This window comes from Sprattus sprattus, assembly GCF_963457725.1.
Source record: "Sprattus sprattus genome assembly, chromosome: 2".
Taxonomy (NCBI): Eukaryota; Metazoa; Chordata; class Actinopteri; order Clupeiformes; family Clupeidae; genus Sprattus; species Sprattus sprattus.
Genome location: NC_137921.1, coordinates 60,175,251 through 60,195,915, shown reverse-complemented (window position 1 = coordinate 60,195,915; position 20,665 = coordinate 60,175,251). Strand labels below are relative to the sequence as shown.

Sequence of the window (20,665 nt, the reverse complement as noted above, 5' to 3'; positions counted from 1 at the left end):
CATATACCACATGTATGCTAGCATGCTTTACATCACCTAAAATGAACAACATGACCAATACATATATCTGAACTTTGGCATGGATATAAGCGTATGGACGTTATATGAAATCTGTACATATGAAAATGTCATAAATGGGGCCCTTATCTTAAGATTTGCACTGCGTAAAAGACCAAAGTTGAAGAAATGTCTTTATGAATGTGATGAATTGCATCTTTTCCCTTTTTGGTAATGGCTGTGAGAGTCATTTTCCTCATTAAATAAAAGCCAGAAACAGAAAAATGCCAAATTGATTCACAGCTATGACAGATTTAGTATGCATTGCCAATTGATGGATGATATTTACTGATAAGGCGATTTATGAAAATTCTAGCATGCAAGATGTACATCCAGTTACTACACTGAGAACACAGTGAACTTTACAGTCCTTCACAAAGTATTTTTAAAGATAAGGTAGGACACATAATAACCAAAAGAACAATAAGCTGTTGCAAGGCATTTTCCTTTTGATGGAGTATTGCGATTTTTATTTCATTTATCCAAACAATTCTAGCATGTATGAAAATACTAATTAACACAAGACCACTATGGAACAAGGCAAATAAGAGAAAAGAATAAAGAGCAAGGAAACTGATAAATGCTTTTCAGGAACATTCAACAGAATTTCTTCAGTTTGATCAAAATTGTCCACTTCATATAGCCTCTGCATATAGTAGATAGTATGATCTACAAATGAACAATTTACAGACTGTATGTTAACTACATTGTCCAAATAATTCTTACTGCATTGTGAGAGACTTAAATACCACAAACCTCGACATATCCAAATCACTCTGGAACATTATGCATTGAATAAGGAAGACAGAAAGTATGAAAAATCATTTCAAACAAGCAACCACATTTTTTTTTTAAATAAGTAAAACAAACACATCAATCTGTCCTGTGTGTGTGTGACTGGGTAGATGAGCTTATGTAAGGACCAAGAATCATAAGCCATTTTAAAATAAAAGTTTTGACATTAAATTCAACTTAAGAACAAGGCACAAACCATGAAATTCACAGGTTCATTCATGTGGGAACTTACCTTGATGAAACTATTTTCAAAACAAAAAGACTATATACTTATTTTTCTCTTGATTGTGATTAAAGATGGCTTAGATGGGAAATACATTCGTGGCTGAAAATATTGGCACACTTGCATACTTTCAAATATCACATTATTTCTTTCAGATTATTATGAAATCAAAATATCTTTAGGTATCCACATATATAACAAACCCATACAAGCCAAAGTCCTAAGGACCAATGAGACACACCGAAAAAGCCTTAAGAGAAAATAAAAGTCTTGCCAACAGTCCAATATGGAGCACATCCCACTGATACTTTGGGATGGCTTGGCTGCTTCTGTAATTGTGAATCTGTGTTTGATCATGACATCGGAAGGTTCCCTAGAGTTAGTTTGGAGTTCTTTTCCGAGCCCGAGGTTTCTCCTAGTGTCACCAAGCTGACTCAGCTGTCAAAGGTTATGGGTCTTCTCACAGGACAATGACCCAAAACATTAAAAAGCACCAAGAAATGGTTCAAATGAAAACACTGCACTGATCTAAAGTGGCCAGCATTGAGTCAAGATCTAAATCTCATGGAACCCATTGTGAAACTCTAAAAACAGTAGTTGGAAGAAAGCACCATTTCAATCTGAGAGAACTGGAGCAGTATGCAAAAGAGGAGTGGCTCAAGCTGTCACTGACAGCTATGGAGGACTCTCACTGAAGCTTAGAGGAAGGGCTTGCCAGCTGTTATTTTCTCAAAAGTTTGTGCAACCAAGTAATGCATTTAAGGTGTCATTTATGATTTATGATCATTAAGGATGTCTGTTTTATGATTTTAAATGACGTGTTATGTTTGTAAATGTTGACTATTAACAGTAAAAAATAAATAAATTACATGCTTTTGTCTATTAAAATGTATTTTTTGTGAGTTCTTTTAATGTCCAAGTATGCCAATATTTTTGTCAAAGACTGAATGAGTTGAGGAACTCCAGCAGAAACTTTGGTGAGATAGCCACTGAGGGTTATGGTTTTGATATACTTACAGTACCACACTGCATTTCTACTCTTCTTAAAGTGCAATCGATGCTGTAAACACTCTTTGTACAACTTGCTGGCTCTGTCATACAGATACATGGTCAGGAACTGAGACTGATTATATTTGTTGAACCTCAATAAAGAGAAACTGCCAAATCAAAGGTAACAATTTGTATTACAGGGAGGATACGACCCAGTTCCAATGTTTGCCAACAGGTGATATGTTCATATGCCATGTGACCTTGAGTGAGAACAATCAGAACTGTTTTTTTATTACTGATCATGATTCATGTAAATATTACATGTGCATTTTTTTTTTTGCCTTCTTATCTGATTTTCTTTTCCTTCTTATCTGAGCAAAGCCAAAGATCCAAATGAAAAACACGAGGGTACATGTGTGCCTGGTTAAGCCACTGTATAAAGGTCAAAACAAACAAAAACAAAGATAGATGCATAATCAATATTGACAACTGAAAACACTACAAATGGCACCAAATAAAAACATGCAGCCTGCAACTCTGACTGTGACCTTGCATTACACTGAGGGGGTACTCAACAGAGAGAATTATTGGATAACATTAATGAATGTAGATTGTACAGAGCAATATGGTTTGCCATTTTAAAATCATTATGGTTAAAAATTGGTGGTCTTCGTAAGAAAAACAATAGAGGGGATACAGATGTTTGTTGATAAAGGTGAGTTGGTTTCAGACAATGAGCAAACAAAACAAAAAATAAATGCCACACTTATTGCTTTTAAACTGACAACATTAATTTTATGGCAGACATTGCTTCTTCACAATACAAAATATGACATGCACTAAGTCTGACAGAAGTTAAAAAAAGATTTTCAGATAAAAAAGTTAGCTCTTCAGAGCACTATCTACAGATGTGGTCTTGTTGATATTGGTGCAACCCATTACTGTGATTTTGGTTAAAGAGCTACAATGATTTACAGTAGAAAGGCATCGTCCCTCGTAAGTATCCCATCGCTCATCCAGAAAACCAAACAAAAGAGGAAAAGAGCTACAATGTCAGATTCATGAAATCAGCTGTGGAGCATTCATAAATATCTTGTAAAGACACGGCATCCTTTAATGATAGGATTCAGCTACCTGATGTGGCCATGATGTACTTTATGACATACATGACATGAAAACCCTTCTCATGTTTGAGCAATGTTTAGATCCAAGTCAAAATAGCATCTCAGGAAGACAAGCTACACAGTCCAGCAGCAGTCGACTAAAACCAGTCGTCTTTCATCAAGATTGCAAGGCTTTACTAAAACCAAAAACAAACTTGGTCCAACAATCTTTTCCTTTTATCTCCTGCGGGGATCTCTCTGAATTGCAGCTGTCAGCATTATGCCTAAGCCTTTAGTCTTAAGCCTTATGTTTGAATAACAGCATAACCTGACTCATTCATAGGGTTTGATGTTCAGATAGAGATCTATCCCCATCATCTACAGATTGAGATCCATCTTCACATGATAACTCCTTATTGTAAAGACTGGGTCTAGTCCTTGCCACCGGCCAAACAGAGGTGTATGTAGGCATCTATCAGTCAATCCTCCAATCAATTTGCCTGCTCCAACTGTTCGTTTCTACTTGCCCTCAAATGTATCTTCATTAGTATGATAACTGTTAATATCCAACTTTTAAATCTGTGTTTGTTTCACTTCTTTTATAACTCTCAAATTACACCGTAGTATATCTTAAGCATCTGGTAATTAAAATGTAAAATTATGCTTGAGGGACTTCTATGCAGAGTTTGACTTGCCAAGCTCCTCTCTGATTGCTGTGAACACACAAAAACACAACAGAACATAGTAACATAACCTTTTTTATATAAATTATGTATTGATAATGTGTTATTGACCTTACATTTTCTTCACTCAATATATATTGTATTTATGTATTGATATTAAACACAACAACTACAACAATAATAACAGTTACATACTCAGCCTGACACTCATGCAAAGACATCATAAAGGAGAGTAGCATACTCAGACTTACCATCAATTAACTCTTCCTTCAGTCTGGCAAGTTCCTTTCTCATCTCCTCCAAAATGTCCTGTAGTAATTAAAAAAAGCAAACAGAAGATTTTTGTTTTTGACCTAGTACTAAATTATGGCCCTGGGTCAGTCTATTATAATTCATCAAATATCATAAAATGATAAGGCGTAACTCTCTCATTGTGTTTTATAGGACAATATAGCATATGCAAACTATACAACACATTACTCCACTCTGTCTTTTCACCAGTGTTAATATTTGGCCATAATACAATTAAATGCAATGTTACAATGTGTCAATATGTGTGGGCTAACAAGGACAAATGGGGTGTATTAATTTTATTCGTTCCTACGTTCAATCCTTTGTTCCTCAAAATAGTCACCTAGCTCAGACAACGGCAATAGTACTTTTGTGATCTTAAAAATCGTAATACCTGTTTCAATCTGTCGTAGTCAAGTCCTTCTGTTAGAACTCCATTGGTGCTTAAGGATCCTGGGGTGGAGGGTATTGATTTGGATCTGAGGAGAGCATCACATGGTTAGGTTGATGTTAAAGTAACTCCAGGGATCCTCCTGATACTTATCTGCCTGTCTAGCAGTAATAGAAAAGCCCATTATACCACCATACTTAAATGGCACAAACCCTGTTCCACCCCCTCTGTGGACACCATGATGAATAAACCTCACTTAAAAGACAGAAGCATCCAACGAGAGAGAGAAGATCTATGGAGTGGAGCATGGTATTTCTGGTTGTGCCTGCTATGGTTACGTTTCAGCCAAAATAAAATAATCATGATCTAGATTTAATATATTTTCCATCCAATTCATAGTCAAATATATTTCAGTGTTTCCCTTAAGTGCATTTTAGAGTGGTGCACAGCTGCAACTGAATTACAAGCAGCGCTGCTAACAATTCACAAGAATTATTATTCATGGAGAAATTCATGACATTAAGCTATGTGCAAGCTAAAGTTCTTATAGTTATATGCTATAGACCTCATCTAGGAGGGAAATAACTGAGTTGTACTGTCTTGATTCCATGTACAAACCTCCCTCCAACTGTCATTGCATAATTCACACTGTTCATATGAATGGAGTGACACTGTTTGTTTGAAAGTTAGTGCCCTAATAAAAAAATGTGTAGAACTTAAATGTCTTAAATCACCAATATGTAGTCAACACATGTGTCTTCAATGTTAGGAGCTTGAGGGTCTCGGCCAGAAATGTTCAGTATGTTTTTTATTTATTATTTTTTTTAATTTACAATATCTCTGGATCTTAGAAAATAGTGTGTTAACATATGATATTACAATTCCTGCTGTTATAGTCACAACATTAACAATGACAACACGTCACGATGATTATTTTGTAAACCTAATTGAAAAGAAAAAAAAAAAAGAAAAAAGATTTTCCTCCCAAATTGTGAATGTTTAGTGAATGTATGGGGTGTAACTGTAGGCAGTCCCCAGGGATTTCCCCTGCCATTGACACAGCTTAAACAGCCCTGCCAATACTCTTCGTATCTGTTATGGTGGCATTGACGTCCTCCCACTTATAACAAAAACCCATGATAAGACAGAGCTCAACCATGGTTAAACAAGCAATGATGAAGAAAATTATGAATATCATCTAATTGTGTGTCGATCGTCAGGTAAAAGCAATAATACACTCAATGCCCCTGGTATATAGAACACTCAAGACGATATAAACTTTGGATTATTATCTCAACACGCTACCTTGCCAGGTGTTGTATTCTTAACGTAACGATTTCACTGGAAAGGCTGAAAACAAAATGCAAACAAAATGTTTATAATAAAAGTACGTGCTTCTGATTACCTTCCGATGACTGGTGATTTGCTACCGTTCATAGTGTTTGTCCTCTCCCAAATTTTTCGTGGCATGTCTGAAAAGGAGATAGTGAGATTTCTTCAGAAGTGACATCACCAGTGAGCTAGTGTGTGCTCCTAGAGTAAGTATAGTAAAACAGTGTTACTAAATGTAGCAGACACTATGAGGAACTGCTATATGGTTCATCTAGTTCCATTCCACTTACCTGGAGTGCTACATGGAGTGAATTTTGAAGTTGCAGTCTCAGGTTCATCCTGTTGTAAACATGAAGGATTAGTTCAAAAACCATTTTCATGGCGTTAATGTGTGCTCTTGCCTTTCTAAAAGCTGACATAGGAGAGGGCTAGATTGATGTTCAGACACATGATGAAATGGATGAAAAAATGATGTTTAAGCAATATGACAAGCGAGAGTGGGGCTGACAAAGGATATCAAAATATAACATTGAAAATTGTGGTAAACTCAGAAAAAAAGGGAAGGTTGACTTAAACGAGTGCTAGGCCACATCAACTGGACAAGACAAAGGAAAAATAAATAGTATGTACACCTTGACTTTTTCCTTTTATTCCCAATAAACATACACAAACACATGCGCGCTCACACACGCGCTCAGGCACACACACACACACACACACACACACACACACACACACACACACACACACACACACACACTAGGAATAGTGGGCATTTGTACATGATAATTTGTACATTACCCTGGAAAGTGCACCTGGTGAAATGTGACAGCTGCTCATGGGTGGTGGGCACAGTTGAGTACATAATTGATCTGTTTTTCTGGGTGTCTAGTAATGCCAAAAATAGTGCCTGACTTTCTGCTCTCTCTTGCTTTTTAAGAATGAATGGGAGGATTTAAAGCAGGGAAATCCCCACTCATAGAATGCCTCTTTTCTAGCCAGAAATGAATACATTGCTCAAGTGGAGCTGTTGTATAATTACATTAATATTATGTCTAGTTTCTTCAGATCAAAGCAAGCACCACGCTGCTGAACTTTAATTTCACAAGATGCAAAATGCTGCAGTTAATGTTAACTGATGGGCTTGTTCCTAACCACTACAGCATAGCCAAACTTGCATACTTGTTTTCACTGTTGAAGCTTGCTTTACTATACTCAAGTCTTGGTCTTCAGTAAAAAATATATATTGTATTGATATTTTTAGTTCATTTATGAATATTCCTGCCTTCTTAATGCGTTTTAGACCATCAGTTGCGTACAGCTGAGGTAGTAACAGCAAAGCCGAATTTCACTATAATAATATTTATAATTTATTATATATTATAACTAAGTAAGGATATACAACAGTCCATCATAAGATTCAATTTGAAGCTCAGTCAATATGAAAAATAAACTTTGTCTGTAAACCCCCCAAATGCTATGACGAAACTGGCCCTCAAAAAGACCATCCCAGGAAAAGAAGACCAAGACTTTATAACCTACATCAATGCTCCCCTGAATTCAAGTTGCAGACACATCTCAATAGAAGACTGAATCAGATCTTTATGGTTGGATAGCTTCTAACTAAGAATTGATTGGGTCAAGAAATAGGGGATGGACATTACACTAGGCTTGCATCGAAACACCTTGTGAATTTCGCAAAACATTTTTCGCTCTAGGGGTATGGTTGCGAATACAGCAAGCAAATCATCTCTACGGAACACACAACACAACACGCGTTGAACTGACTGTTTGTCATATGGTTCTCATTTGCATAAAGTGGGGAATTTGCCATCTTAATTTTGCTTGCTTCGCCTCAATCACAGTTAATTTTGCCCACATACATTCTGAAGGAGAGCGAAGTGAAATTGTCTGTCTGATAAGTCTAAATCTGTTCATAGATTGGCAGACGCAGATGAAGCATAGTTGAGGAGGTGGAATAGTGTGGGGGTGCTCTGCTGGTGACACTGTTGGTGATTCAGTCAGAATTCAAGGCACACTTAAAGGCAGAGTCTGCAATTCTAGTGAAAGGTTGTTCATGTTGATAGCCAAAAATATTCCAAATAAAGCAAGGTGTTGATTGGCTAGAATTGTTTTAAGGCTCAGTCCGCGCCACTGTTCGTTTCCCATTTAAAGAGACAGGACTGTGAACAGCTTATGTAGTCCACACACTTCAAATGGACTAGCCATGACTTTTACAACACAAGCAGATATGTTTGTTTTGAACTTTCCAATGTCCATTGTGACATTCTGTCAGGCAACGTGTGATGTTTTTTTTTATTTGAAATGGTAGTCTGTGGTGTAGTCCAGGAGTGTATGCTAGTGAAAACGTGTTTATTTAAATGATAACCCCTTTTGGTAGGTCAAAGTGTTGGCATCTTGGTATCTTGCATAGGCTACATGATGACACGGCAGAAATGAATCACTAGTTACTTACTGCTCTCTGCTCTGGCTCAGGCGACGACCCCTTTTCTGCAATTCTTCTTCTGTGTAGGACAAAAAACAGATTGGCTGGTCAGTTATACTGACACCTTTCAAATTATAGGAAAAAAAAACACCCAAAAAGTCCCGGTTTTACCTCCGAGCTAAGAGAGCGCTCATCTCCTCCATCAGACCTCCTCCCGCAGACAGTGGTCCATTGCCTCGTGCAGCCTCCGCTTTAGCACCACCGACACCTGCTACAGCTGCTCCAACACCTGCGCCTGAGGCGTCATCACTCTGGAAACACAAACTCATATTACACCACATTGTAAAATGATATAGATACACTTAATGGCTAATTGCATTACACCATTACGCTTAATGACTAAGTTATGGTTAGAATACAGCAAACAAAAAAACTTTCTAAAACACCAAACAATGCCACAGCTTGGACTGTAAATAAATCTTCAAGTTTGCACATCAACACATGTGTATGTAATGTATGTTTGAACCACCTTCAGGCTGCTGAATGAATTCTAGGCTGGGCATGGGATTTCAGGATGAAATAAAGGACTTGTACCAACAGTAATCTATAACAATGGCCTATTTCCACTGCAAATCATGCATACACGTACGTATGCCTATGGTGTTAAAGTAGGCAGGATCGGGTGACAGAGGTAGGGGTACTACTGCATTGTTTCCTCACCCTTGGCACTTTCCGCAGTTTCGCTCCAGCAATGGCAGCTGCCAGGCCAGACAGGGGCTGGTTATCTTCCAAAGTGCGTGAGATTGTGAAGAGACCACTTGGCAGGGGTGGAGGTGGGGGAGGAGTGGGAGGAGGTGGAATGGGTGCGTGTCCAGAGGCAGGCTGAAGAGTGAGTGAAGGAGGGAGGGGAGGGGGGGGAGGTGGAGGAGGCGGCGGTGGTCCAGGTATGGCAGAGGTTACGCTGGAGCCTGGAGGAAGGGGTGGAGGTGGAGGGGGCGTGGGTACACCAAGGCCCTGCACTGCATCTACAAGGAGGTGAAGATTACACCATCAGAAGATCATACATGGGCTAGTGCATTCAGTGGCACATACAACTGAACTTGAGATTACTCAGCCCCCTTAGTTCTGACAGACTTTCTGGTGGTTTGCAGACAGTTGAAAATCTAAACTAACACCTTTATACTTTAGCCAACATAAAGTTGTGTTTACAAATACTTGAAATTAGAAATCGAATGCTTAGTGTTTTTCTGAAAGTCTGCATTGAAGCTTTTGTTTCCATTTCATCGGGAAATCCTAGAAGTAAAGAAAGACATACAAAGTAAAAATTATTGAAAAGGGGTTGAATAATTTGGTTTAATGATGTTTTGTGACTCAAACCTTTTGACAGTTTACTTTTTGATGAGTCTTAATAGATGTATTTTCACTAAATTGTCCACAAATCACAAGAATGACTTGAGGGTTGAGAGGGTTGAATGATATCAAGTTCAGCTGTATCAAGGGCACTCTGTCACGGTGGATGCCAAGACAACATTAATAATGTATCAGCTTAAAGAATCCTTCATACTTATTGGGCGTTGAGATGCAAAGAATTTAAATTACACCAAGATATACTTTTTGCCATCTGAATGAGTCAACAAATGAGTCCAATTCAAAAAGAGGAGACTGATGAACTGAACCCCTGGGCCAAGTGCAGTAGATGGAGAAACTAAACATTATGGAACGCCATGCCAGGAAGGGGAGATAGACCTGGTGTGGATTACAACCATTCATAGAAAGTGAGGTAGATATGCATTGGCAAGAATGACACAAAGCAAAAAAGGTAAAAGTAAATTATACACGGCCATTTTCCACCCCTAAAAAGAAAGGGGAAAAAGTTAATGTGCATACGTTTCTTCTACTGTTTTTAATAGAGACCATTCTAAAAAAAATACTTCCTTTGATGATCATATAAAAATGAATACATTAATACACAGCATGCGATTACAACATATAAAAGAACAAAATTAAGGACAAACTTTTATAAGCATGACTTGGGTTAGTAAGATTTTAATTCAGAGTTTAATATTAGGCACTGTCGGATGGTCATAAGGTGAGTAATCTCATGCCAAAAGGGTCATAGGCAGCTTAAAAAAAAAACCTGCAAAAAACAGCCCATCAAAAAGCAAAACTAAAGCTATACTTTGAAACCAATGACACTACCAAGCTCTGGGATAACCCAAGGAGACAGTCCCATGGCTTGCCACAGAGCAACACGTAGCTAGGTCTAGCTCTAGGCCTCATGGATCTCAGCACAGAGAAGCTAGGCAAGTGAAAAGTCCACTGCTCCCAGCACTGTTAGTGGATTAGTGGAGGCAGAGAGAGTCAGACAGAAGAGGCCCTTACCCGGCTGACAGGGGACATCAGCAGGTGGACAGGCTGGCAGACCTGGAGGTGTGGAGCAGGAGTCTCCAAGCACAGAGTATACAGAGAGTTCAGCAGAGGCAGGGGAGGCTGCGGAAGGAGAGGGGACAACAGCAGGCAGGGGTGAGGGAGAGGACACATGAGGTGAGGTGGGCATGGGGGGGGATGGATGGCACGGAGAGAAGGGAAGAGGGGGTGGGAGAGGGGGTGTGGGTGTGGACACTGATGGTGGAGGCTGGGCTAATATCGGTGAGGGTGCATGGAGTTTAGGTGATGCTGGCTGGCCATTGGGTGGTGTGGGTGATGGGGGCTTCTGCATAAGAGGGCTAGGGGATGGAATGGCAATGACTGGCCGTGGACCTGTGGCTTTAGCTGGAGGACTACTGATCATGACTGGAGGAGATGGGGGAAGGGGACTGAAGTTAGACGCTGACCAGATTGAAGACTTGTGTGCAGCTGGAGGGATAGGGACAGGAGCCGGGGGAGAGTGTGAGGTCGGGGAAGACGGCAGGGTTGGCTGCTTGCGGGGAACCGTGGCATAATGTGGCAGGACTGGGTGGAAAGCAGAACCCAGTGAGGTGGCAAACCGGGAGGCAGAATGGCGCAGTGGAGGGGTAGGAGGCGTTGAACAAGAAGGTAAGGATGTGGGGGAAGGGTGGCTAGGAGTGGAAGGAGAGACAGCGCGGGAGGAAGAAGTAGTCCTGGAGTAATCAGGGGTTGGAGGACGGTAGAGGGTGCTTTCAAATGCTGAACACAGCAGATGACATGACGGGGGAATAAGCAGCCACCGTGCAGAAGAAGAGAAACAGACCAGACAGAGAAAGAGAGAAAAAGAGAGAAGAGAGAAAGGGGCAATGAAGCAAGACAACTAGCACATCAGGCTACATCACCTTTTTGTGGTTTTGGATTTGTCTTTCACAAAACACTACAATTAGTACTAAGGGTTAGCTTTTGGGACAAACCACAGACGCACTGTAAAAATGCTTCAGCCTATAACTAGAACAGATGTGGCTTCACTGACTCATAGTAAAACTTATGGTGCGTTTGGTCTAGGAAATATTAGCTCTGGAATGCAACTGATATAGTATATATTGTGTGCATCCAAAATCACACACAGAAGGGAAAGACAATACGTTAGATGTTAAAATTACATCTAATAATGAGGCCTATGCCTCAACTGCACCTGTCTTCAAATAGAAATAATGAATGTGAAACTTTGGTGAGTTTAAGTCTTGTAGTACCAGTGGCATTCCAATATGAAAGCTCAAAGCTAGTCTGTCCAGCATTCAGTTATTTAAAGCAACAGTATACAGGAATGTACCGCATTTGAGGTATGTTTTATAGGCAACCAGTTTTTGTAATATCTTTAAATTCATTAAGGCTTATGGTCATGTGACAGATAAACACACATTTCATTCCCAATATGCTTATCTCCCTCTTGTGCACGCCTGTGTGTTCAACAGCGCTTGTTTGTGTAAGTGAGTGCATTTTAATTAAGGCAGGCTATTCATACAAATTTACATAAATGTGGCAGTTGTATAAACTGTTGAGACATTGACTTCGTGGGGCTCGGGTTGGGGTCGGACAAATTATTTGAATGGAGGTCAGGCTTGTGCTGGGCTGGGGCACTACTCTGTCGGACAAGGGCCGGGATCGGAGAGAAAAATTCGGCCCAACCACACTCTTTAACAGAATAGGAACAGATAGGGAATGAAACAGGAAATTAAGATTCTGGAAATTATGTCGTTCGGAAATTATGGGGTATCTGAAGGCTATCAGATAGTCAGAAAAATCAGGAGGTGCTCATTGGGCTCTCCGAGGTGCTCAGAGAGTGCGCTCCACGTCAGAGAAGGCGTTCCCTGTGTCTGTCTCCGTGAAAACGAAGTAGCATATTTCGGGCTTAAGACCCAAGCTGATGAAGAAGGCTGGCTCTGTGCCAGGGACTTGTCTGGAGCCTTAGGCCGAATCTCGATTCTTCTCCTTGCCCCTTTTGCTTAGTCTTGTCTTAGTCTTAACCCTAGCACTTGCAAGTGTAAGGGCCAAGGGCTGAGATCTTTCCCCTATGAAATGAGACGCCACTCGATTTCGGGTACGTCATGCGTGACTGTATGAGCTATGAAACTAGCGATTTAAAAAAAGTCTAATGAAGAACATGGTTGCAAATATATATGTATACAACTGTGTAGAGCACGAAACAAGACTGTCGTCATTTTTAAATTAATTATAAGCCAAAAATACTTACATGTAGTGTATGTAGCATGATAGCTGGCAAGCTACCATATAAGCCAATGGAGTGGTGGTATACGCGCTAAATGTATCCTAAAACTACCGTTTGAAAGCTTCAGTTAAGGCCGACAATACTATACATCGTTCGAGTAGCACATTTCAGATCAAACCGAGTCATTATAAACATATAAAAAGTTGTGTAGATAGCTTTATTCATGTAAAATATTCCTCGCTTCAAGCAGCCATGTTTTTTTGAAAATTCCCGAGCTGGTTTCGCGGTGTGCTCTGGGATAGCCCTTGGAGTTAAGGTAGCCCTCCGATCATCTCAAAAACGAGGGCCATACACCCCTTAACCTTACCCCTTAATCTTGATCAAGTTGGGTATTGAGACACCACTAGCTCTCACATGAACGCGCAATTTCAAGGGTAAGGGGTAAGATAAGGGGTAAGGGGAAGTATTGAGATTGGGCCTTAGTGTTGGTAATGGAGAGAGGGATGTTGCATACCATTATGTCGCTTTACATAATTGACAACACTTCACATCCCCTTAATGGTCTACTGATCAGACAGCAAGAATAATTGTATTCTTCAGCTCTACTGTGATATGGAGAGTTACAGGAAGTCATTCCTACTCTCTGTGGTCACCCAGTATAGCAACTTCTCTCTGCGCCGGTAGGGGAGACACCTGCATGATAATGAATCAAATTTGCACAGTAATAGCTCTCTGTCTTAAAGTTAAAAACCTTGGGATTTTTAGTTTACTGCAATCTCAGTTTTAACAGCCATGTGAAAGCAATAGGTAAATCGGCTTTTCATCATCTCAAAAACATAACCAAACTTAGAAACCTTATGTCAAAACATGATTTAGAAAAAAACTCATCAATGCTTTTATTTCCAGAAGGGTTGACAATGGGCTTGTACTCCAAAACTTAAGACTAAAATATCTCGCCGACAGATTTCAGCAGTACACACCTACTAGATAGCTAAGATCCCTGGAGAGTTCTGTTAGTAATACTAACTGTCAGAACTAAACATGGTGAATCAGATTTTAGCTGCTATGTTGCTCAGCTCTAGAACCAACTTCCTGATGACATAAAAGGTGATCCAACTGTAGCCAGTTTCAAATCTCAAAGACTCAGCAGTTCTTATAAGCTTTTCGTTAAATTATCGAATGCAGTCTAGGGTTTAAAAAAAAAAAAAAAACTTACGCCAAGGAGTCTATGTTTTTATTGGCATTTGATGGTTTGTTTGTCTATCTGACAGGAGGATTATGCAAAATCTACCAGACCATTTTCATGAAATGTGGTTGAGGGGTCGGAGGGGAATGGGCTGAAGAAGAACCCATTATATTTCGGAGTGGATGAGGATCAAGGGGCGGATCCACGATTTATTTTTTCACTTTCTGTAAAATTTCTATTTTGTAATAGGCAGGGCATATTTAGTCAAGAGTGGATTATTAGCCCCGCTCTCAGAGATCCATTTTTAGTTATTCATACATTCTGTTCTTTAAACTGATTTAATGCACTACTCTTTTTTAATCTTTTATTTTTCTCTGTTCTTTTAACTGTTTTAATGCATTTTACCTTTTTAAATCGTATTTTCCAGTTTATCACTACGGTTCTGTATATGTTTTGGCAAATATACCGGCACATTAAGTAAAGCTACTTTTTAAACGGCTATTGGCTGAACTTTTGTGAAGAAGACTTTTTCCATAGCACTGTAGGGCTTGGGGATATGGAAGGGATAATGATGCACAACGAGGGGTCTTGTTTCGTCCTGATACATTAAACCGCTCATTATTTGTTACTTGCAAAAACGATAAAAAGACATTCCTCCAAAATATTAGTATTAAAGTGATTTTGTTGCCATTTCGTGAGAAAAAGTATTTCTCACAGGGAAAAGGTGACATATGATATGATATGATGAAAGGCATAATAGTAAATTATAAGTATTTATTTGTAATATCAAAAAAAGGTCTCAAAAAATATAAAAAGCTGTAAATAATTGTGTTCAATTGAAATAAAAAATAAAAACAAATTGCACACACTATGACTTCAGAGCTGCCAAACACTGTCAACATAGGTTTGGGCGTTTCCATTATAAAAGCACACGGGGATATACTTTGGGGTTTTTGGCAACTGAATTCAACATGAATAGATCATGTCCAAAACCTACCTGTATGCCAATAATGTAGGCTACACTTTCAACTTCATAACTAAATCATGCTTGAAACACAATAATTATTCTAATTGTATCTGCCAGATGACTTAATGAAAATACTCTGGACATTCTAAACCCTTTCAAATAAAGCTTTTCAGTTCTTGGCTACTATTTCCCTAAAGCATCTTAAGGCTTTTAGTAGCTCTGAACTTGCTGATATATATTTAATTGTCTATTTATCCATCACACTTTGCGGTAGGCTATGATGCGCATGCCTACTCTCTGTCACAGGTCAGTCACTCATCAACCAATCACAAGGTCATGTAAGCAAGCTCTCCTGCATGAGACTTCACGTCATCCATAGCAACAGGGTTTCTCTAAGCTTAGAAGTTGCAGCTTAAAAATCGGTCTCAACAACTTTATGAATAGGATATAGGAGAAAACTTTTGGTTGGAAACTCTGAGTACTCTACTAGAGTAGTCTACTTTAAGTGGGATAAATGAGTAGCTCAGTGTAGAAATATACTGAAAACTGTAAAACACTGCAAGACAGGAAGCCGACAAAATCATAAAACATGCATTTACATGAAACATGCGTTTAACTGAATGAAATAAAGAAAGAAAGATGAGGAGATACAATTCACTGCAGTCATACATGCAAAGGATAGGGGCCCTTCTGATGATATAAAATCACTAAGGAATCCTGAGGTGTCATGAATTAAAACAACACATACACAGAGTACGACAGAGTAAATCATAATATGCCATGACATTCAGACTGATGTTATTTCAACAGAGAGATGTTCAGCAATAGAGGGATGTTCACATTTTTGCCATTTGTTTTTAGTACAGCTATTTATGTGCATCACTAACACTAGACATCTTTTAATTAGTACAGGATGATTTCAATAATAAAAACTTGGATCCACCCATACCAAAGACTACCACATCATCAAAGGAAAACCTTAAGGGCCCTTTAAACTGTGTTTGCTCATTATTAAATACTGTTGGAGCAGGCCCTGATAATACATCTTATTTGACTGATTATACATTAAAACACATTCTGAAATCCACCTACATTTGAGAACCTTCCCAATGGCTATCTCAGAATTGGATTTGTTTGTATCAATTTAAGTGCCTACACATGTATAATGAATACATGCAATGACATGAATGAGAACACTGGCATCCTTTACAGTCTTTGGATGCTGAATCGCAAGGTATTTATTAAATAAATAATGTATTTCTCCAGGTAACTGACTTTCTGGAAATAAGAAATACTAGTCACCTGGGAAGGCACCTTTGAGTTATTGCAGTGACGATATTTGATATGGCAGCAAAATCAAAGTCTAGGAAGGCCTCATGGGGACAAGAACTACATAAACCTTATGTTCGAGGAGCAGATCAATCTGACTAATGGAATGTGGTTTAGCATGGGATTCACACACACAGGTAAGCAACTTGTGTTCCAAAGTAGCTCAGTTTCTCTCAACCCCTGCCTTTCAGAGGAGAGGACTGTACTGGCAGACAGCCATTTCTGGCAGCTGCCTGCTTTGGCATTGAGTATTGGGGCTAGGAGTTCAAGTCACCCATCCTAAGCATCACCCACACAATACTAAAAACAGTGGATGGGTGAGAGCAAGTAAGGTACCATGACGTAGCACCAGGCAAAGTCACATGCATTAAGCTCACAAGTTATTTTTCAGATAGTGGTTAGAAGTCTAGAGTTAAAATGTTGGGAACATAAGAAATCACTGCATAAAATAAAGGCACTACGAATGCTAAGGGATAAGGGGAAACTTTGCACTAGTCAATAAATGAAGGAAATATCTAAACTTGTAATGTGTTGCTGTTCAATTAGGTTGCAGAATTTACAGTGTGGGATATAGATGAAGCAATAAATACCAACAGAGACTCACCAGCATTGGAGATGCGCCTGCCTCTTTCCCAGTCCACCTGTTCTCTGTCCAGCTGCTCCTGCTCCCTGTCCTGCTTCTCCCTTCCCAACCTCTCTCGCTCCGTCAGTTCTCTCTCCAGCCGCTCACGCTCAAGCTGCTCTTGTTCCTGACGCTCTTGCTCTTGCCGCTCCTGTTCTTGACGCTGACGTTCTGCGCGCTCACGCTCCGACTGCTCTTTTTCCAGCTTCTCCTGCTCCAAGCGTTCTCGTTCTTGCCGTTTGTGCTCCTGTCGTTCCCGCTCCTGCATATCCTGCTCTTGTCGTTCCCGCTCCTGGTCCTTCTCTCGCTGAAGGTCTTGCAGCTGCCTGAGGACATCAAAAGAGAAAAAAACACAGAATGGAAGAGAGGTGTATATATGGAGGGGAGGGAAGAACTGAAAAGTAACAATTTCAGTGACCGGTAACAGTTCACATCTTATTTTTAACTGCAAAACTTTGAAAACTTGAAAACACAAAATCAGTCATTAATGGGTTTAATTTAGTCATAAGCATGAATGAGCAGTAATACATGAGGGCAACATTCTTGCCCCTTTAAGCAGACTAAGTTGCTACATATCCCATAGACAAACTGACAAAGTAAGCTGTACAAACAGTAGCCTTTACTTTATGGGGCTGGACTCCATCAGTTTACTTTATGGGGCCACTTTCACCAGTTAACATCTTCCTTGTACTTGGTTTGGGAGACGACGTGACTATTTCTCTCAATCACCAGCCTACTTCCTTCTTATGGATCTAATAGTGCTCAATTGGACATCAAAACACTTGGAGTATTTTCCTCGCATTTTAATCACTTTTTTAACTCTTCATTTCCTCTGTTATTTCACAACCTTTATATCCACAGGGAGATCTCTACTTTTACCCATAACAGTTGATCATTACTTAGCTCTCATACTTAAAATGTAGCTTTTATTATGTTTTTAGTATTCATTTTGTGTTATTCTGTCTTTAATTATTTCCACGTTTGTTCCTTTATTTGTTTATTTAATTTGATTTCCATTAATTCATGTTTAATTTTATTATTAATGTGTTTCCCTCAACTGGAAAGCACTTATATAGGTAAAACTGCTGTTGTTTAAATGTGCTACAAAAATAAAGTGACTGCGAAGTGACTTTGACACTATTCGAATGTATTAGAGCACGACAACCACAAGAATTGCCTGACAGGTACTCCATAGGGTTAAAACATGTAGAGATAATCTGTGAGTATAAACATATGATTCTCAGTGTGTGAGTAATTATTTTATGATATAAACAGCCGTATGAAAACCTCGGTCAGGTAATTCACCTTCTCTGCATCTCCAGGTCCTCTGGTGAAGGGCCATTCTGAACCTGAGGGCTTTGTCGAGGCAACGTTGAACCTGTTGAAACAGACATACCCAACTGTAGACTCCAAATACGCATCCAAAAGTGTTTACACTATATTACAGGCACGCGCACACACACACACACACACACACACACACACACACACACACACACACACACACACACACACACACACACACACACACACACACACACACACACACACACACACACACACACACACACGTCCATGGTCACTTGACCATTCTATATTGCTGAATAAAAGGATATCGTAATGTGACAAAAGGTTACATCATTTCTGGTTTCATTGAGAGTTACGTTTATATTGAGTCTCCAGTGTCAGGGTGTGTCAATAGATTCTTCTAGTTATTAATTGCTGTTAAATCTGTCTTACTCTTCACCGTGACAATGACTTATTGCCCCTCATCATGTCCTCACCCCTTTCTGAAGCCAACATCCCTGTCAAACCAATGGCCCTACTTGTCTACTGTCATAACCACTGCAGCAAATGAAAGAAGCATAGGCTTTTAGTCTGCATATACAAGTGTGCTCCTGCTTTCATTAATTTCATTGGCTTCCAAAACAAAGTTTGTTTTGACAGTTTGTCCTAGCTAGAGTCCAATGCAAAACAAATCTCAACCTTCTGATTATTTGGTTGGTCCTTCATCTGTAATTACATGTCCTTAGTGACAGATACATGAGAGATTCAAGGCTAACATCAGGGTTGGAGCTTGCCTATTCTGCAGATGGGTGCAAAAGATCCGAATCAGTGGAACAGTGACCGTTCTTTTGACGCACACAACTTCTTGTCCCTGATGGCCACCAAGGACAACATTAATATAAGGGAAGGGTATTCAGCTGATTGCAATTCAGCAACCTCATCACCAGGTGGCACTAAAAACTACACACTGTACCTCACCTTTTAAACAACAGGGCTGAAGATATTTGGCAATGAATACTCACACTGATTGCACTATTATCTTCACCAGGGAGGTAATGTTTTCCGTGCGGTGTGTTTGTTAGTTTTTTCTATCCGTAAGCAGGTTTATGCAAAACTACTGGCACAACAAAAACAATGGTGCTGCAACTTAGCAGTTCTTTATTATTATTATTATTATTATTAATAATAATAATAATAATAATTCATTTTATTTGTAACACATTCTTCATTCAGGAGAATCTCAGAATGCCAAGTCTCAAGCAGTTCTCTTTGCTTTTCCATATGGAACATAATATCTTCATCCTCAACAAAATTCTGGCTTCTAAGCTATTGTATGGGTGAATACAAAAAAATCTTATCTTTTTAAATCAAACAGAAATAGTTTGGGCTTCTTAGCCATTGTTTTTATGGATGGTTGAAAATGTTTCTCTTTTTTGTCAAACGACCATTAACCACACCATGGCACAATCTAATGCCTCTAAAGGCCCTCTTAGCTAGTCTTCCTTTCGCCAGCTGGTGAGGAAAACTAACTTGTTCACATTCACTGACAGTAAAGCTGCCGCTTCTTTTGCACATTGTGTCCTGCGGCTGACAACAGTCTTTCACACGGCACCGTGGATGAAGAAGTGGCTAGATATTTGCGAGCCCTTGCAGCTAGCTATCTAGCGAACTATGCTAACTAATCAATCTAGTTGAGAGAACATCCCCAAACAGTTATGGTTCATGTCGACTATTATTATTACCACTACTAGTACATAACTAGTCTCTCCAACAAATGTGTTAATGTTAAAATCAAAATGTTAATGTTACCGTTTGTATAATTGCACCCTGAGCTATCCTAGCTAGCGATAGTTAGTATCTAGTTGATGGGTTTACATATTCCAATTAACTGCAACTTGCCCTTCATGTGTCCAAATTATTTATTATTATCTTGTAAAGCATTTGTCTTTTGTTCTTGTTTATGCTATTTTGTTGTTATGTTATGTGTTATGCACCAACCACACCAAGTTCATTTCCTGTATGTGCAAATATACTTTGCCATTAAAATAATTCTGATTCTGATAGCATACGCCAACAAGTTGCCAGGAGCTTATTTTAATCTATGTATCCATAAACACACCTATTAACGCCCCAGCTATTAAAAAAGTGACAAAAAGTTATTAACCTTAATAGATAGAAAAATCTTAAATCAATCAATCTAACATATTTCAGTAGCGGTGGGTGTCTAGATTACGACTGGTAACTTGTTTGGATTTCAACTGAAACGTGTTTTCGGTTTTATCCTGTTGTGTAGAGCAACACGCAAAATTAGCCGATACACAAGGTTTTGTCTATTAAAACCCTTT

General features: G+C 39.2%; 1 protein-coding gene across 4 annotated transcripts in view; it reads right to left on the bottom strand.

Annotated features, from left to right (window-relative positions):
• Positions 1-486: 486 nt before the first annotated feature.
• enah (ENAH actin regulator) overlaps positions 487-20,665 on the bottom strand; it is a 39,578-nt gene continuing 19,399 nt past the window's right edge. For 2 of the 4 annotated variants that reach the window (XM_080831989.1, XM_080831990.1), the window contains exons 4-14: positions 18,339-18,411; positions 17,016-17,359; positions 10,694-11,458; positions 9,032-9,336; positions 8,483-8,622; positions 8,342-8,390; positions 6,156-6,204; positions 5,939-6,005; positions 4,537-4,621; positions 4,103-4,160; positions 487-3,881 (exon numbers count right to left, since the gene is read on the bottom strand). In XM_080831989.1, the coding sequence (XP_080688115.1) occupies positions 3,844-3,881; positions 4,103-4,160; positions 4,537-4,621; positions 5,939-6,005; positions 6,156-6,204; positions 8,342-8,390; positions 8,483-8,622; positions 9,032-9,336; positions 10,694-11,458; positions 17,016-17,359; positions 18,339-18,411 (1,973 nt within the window). In that variant the 3' untranslated portion in view covers positions 487-3,843. The remainder of the gene's footprint in view (positions 3,882-4,102; positions 4,161-4,536; positions 4,622-5,938; positions 6,006-6,155; positions 6,205-8,341; positions 8,391-8,482; positions 8,623-9,031; positions 9,337-10,693; positions 11,459-17,015; positions 17,360-18,338; positions 18,412-20,665) is intronic. The other 2 variants (XM_080831991.1, XM_080831992.1) reach the window with 2 other exon arrangements.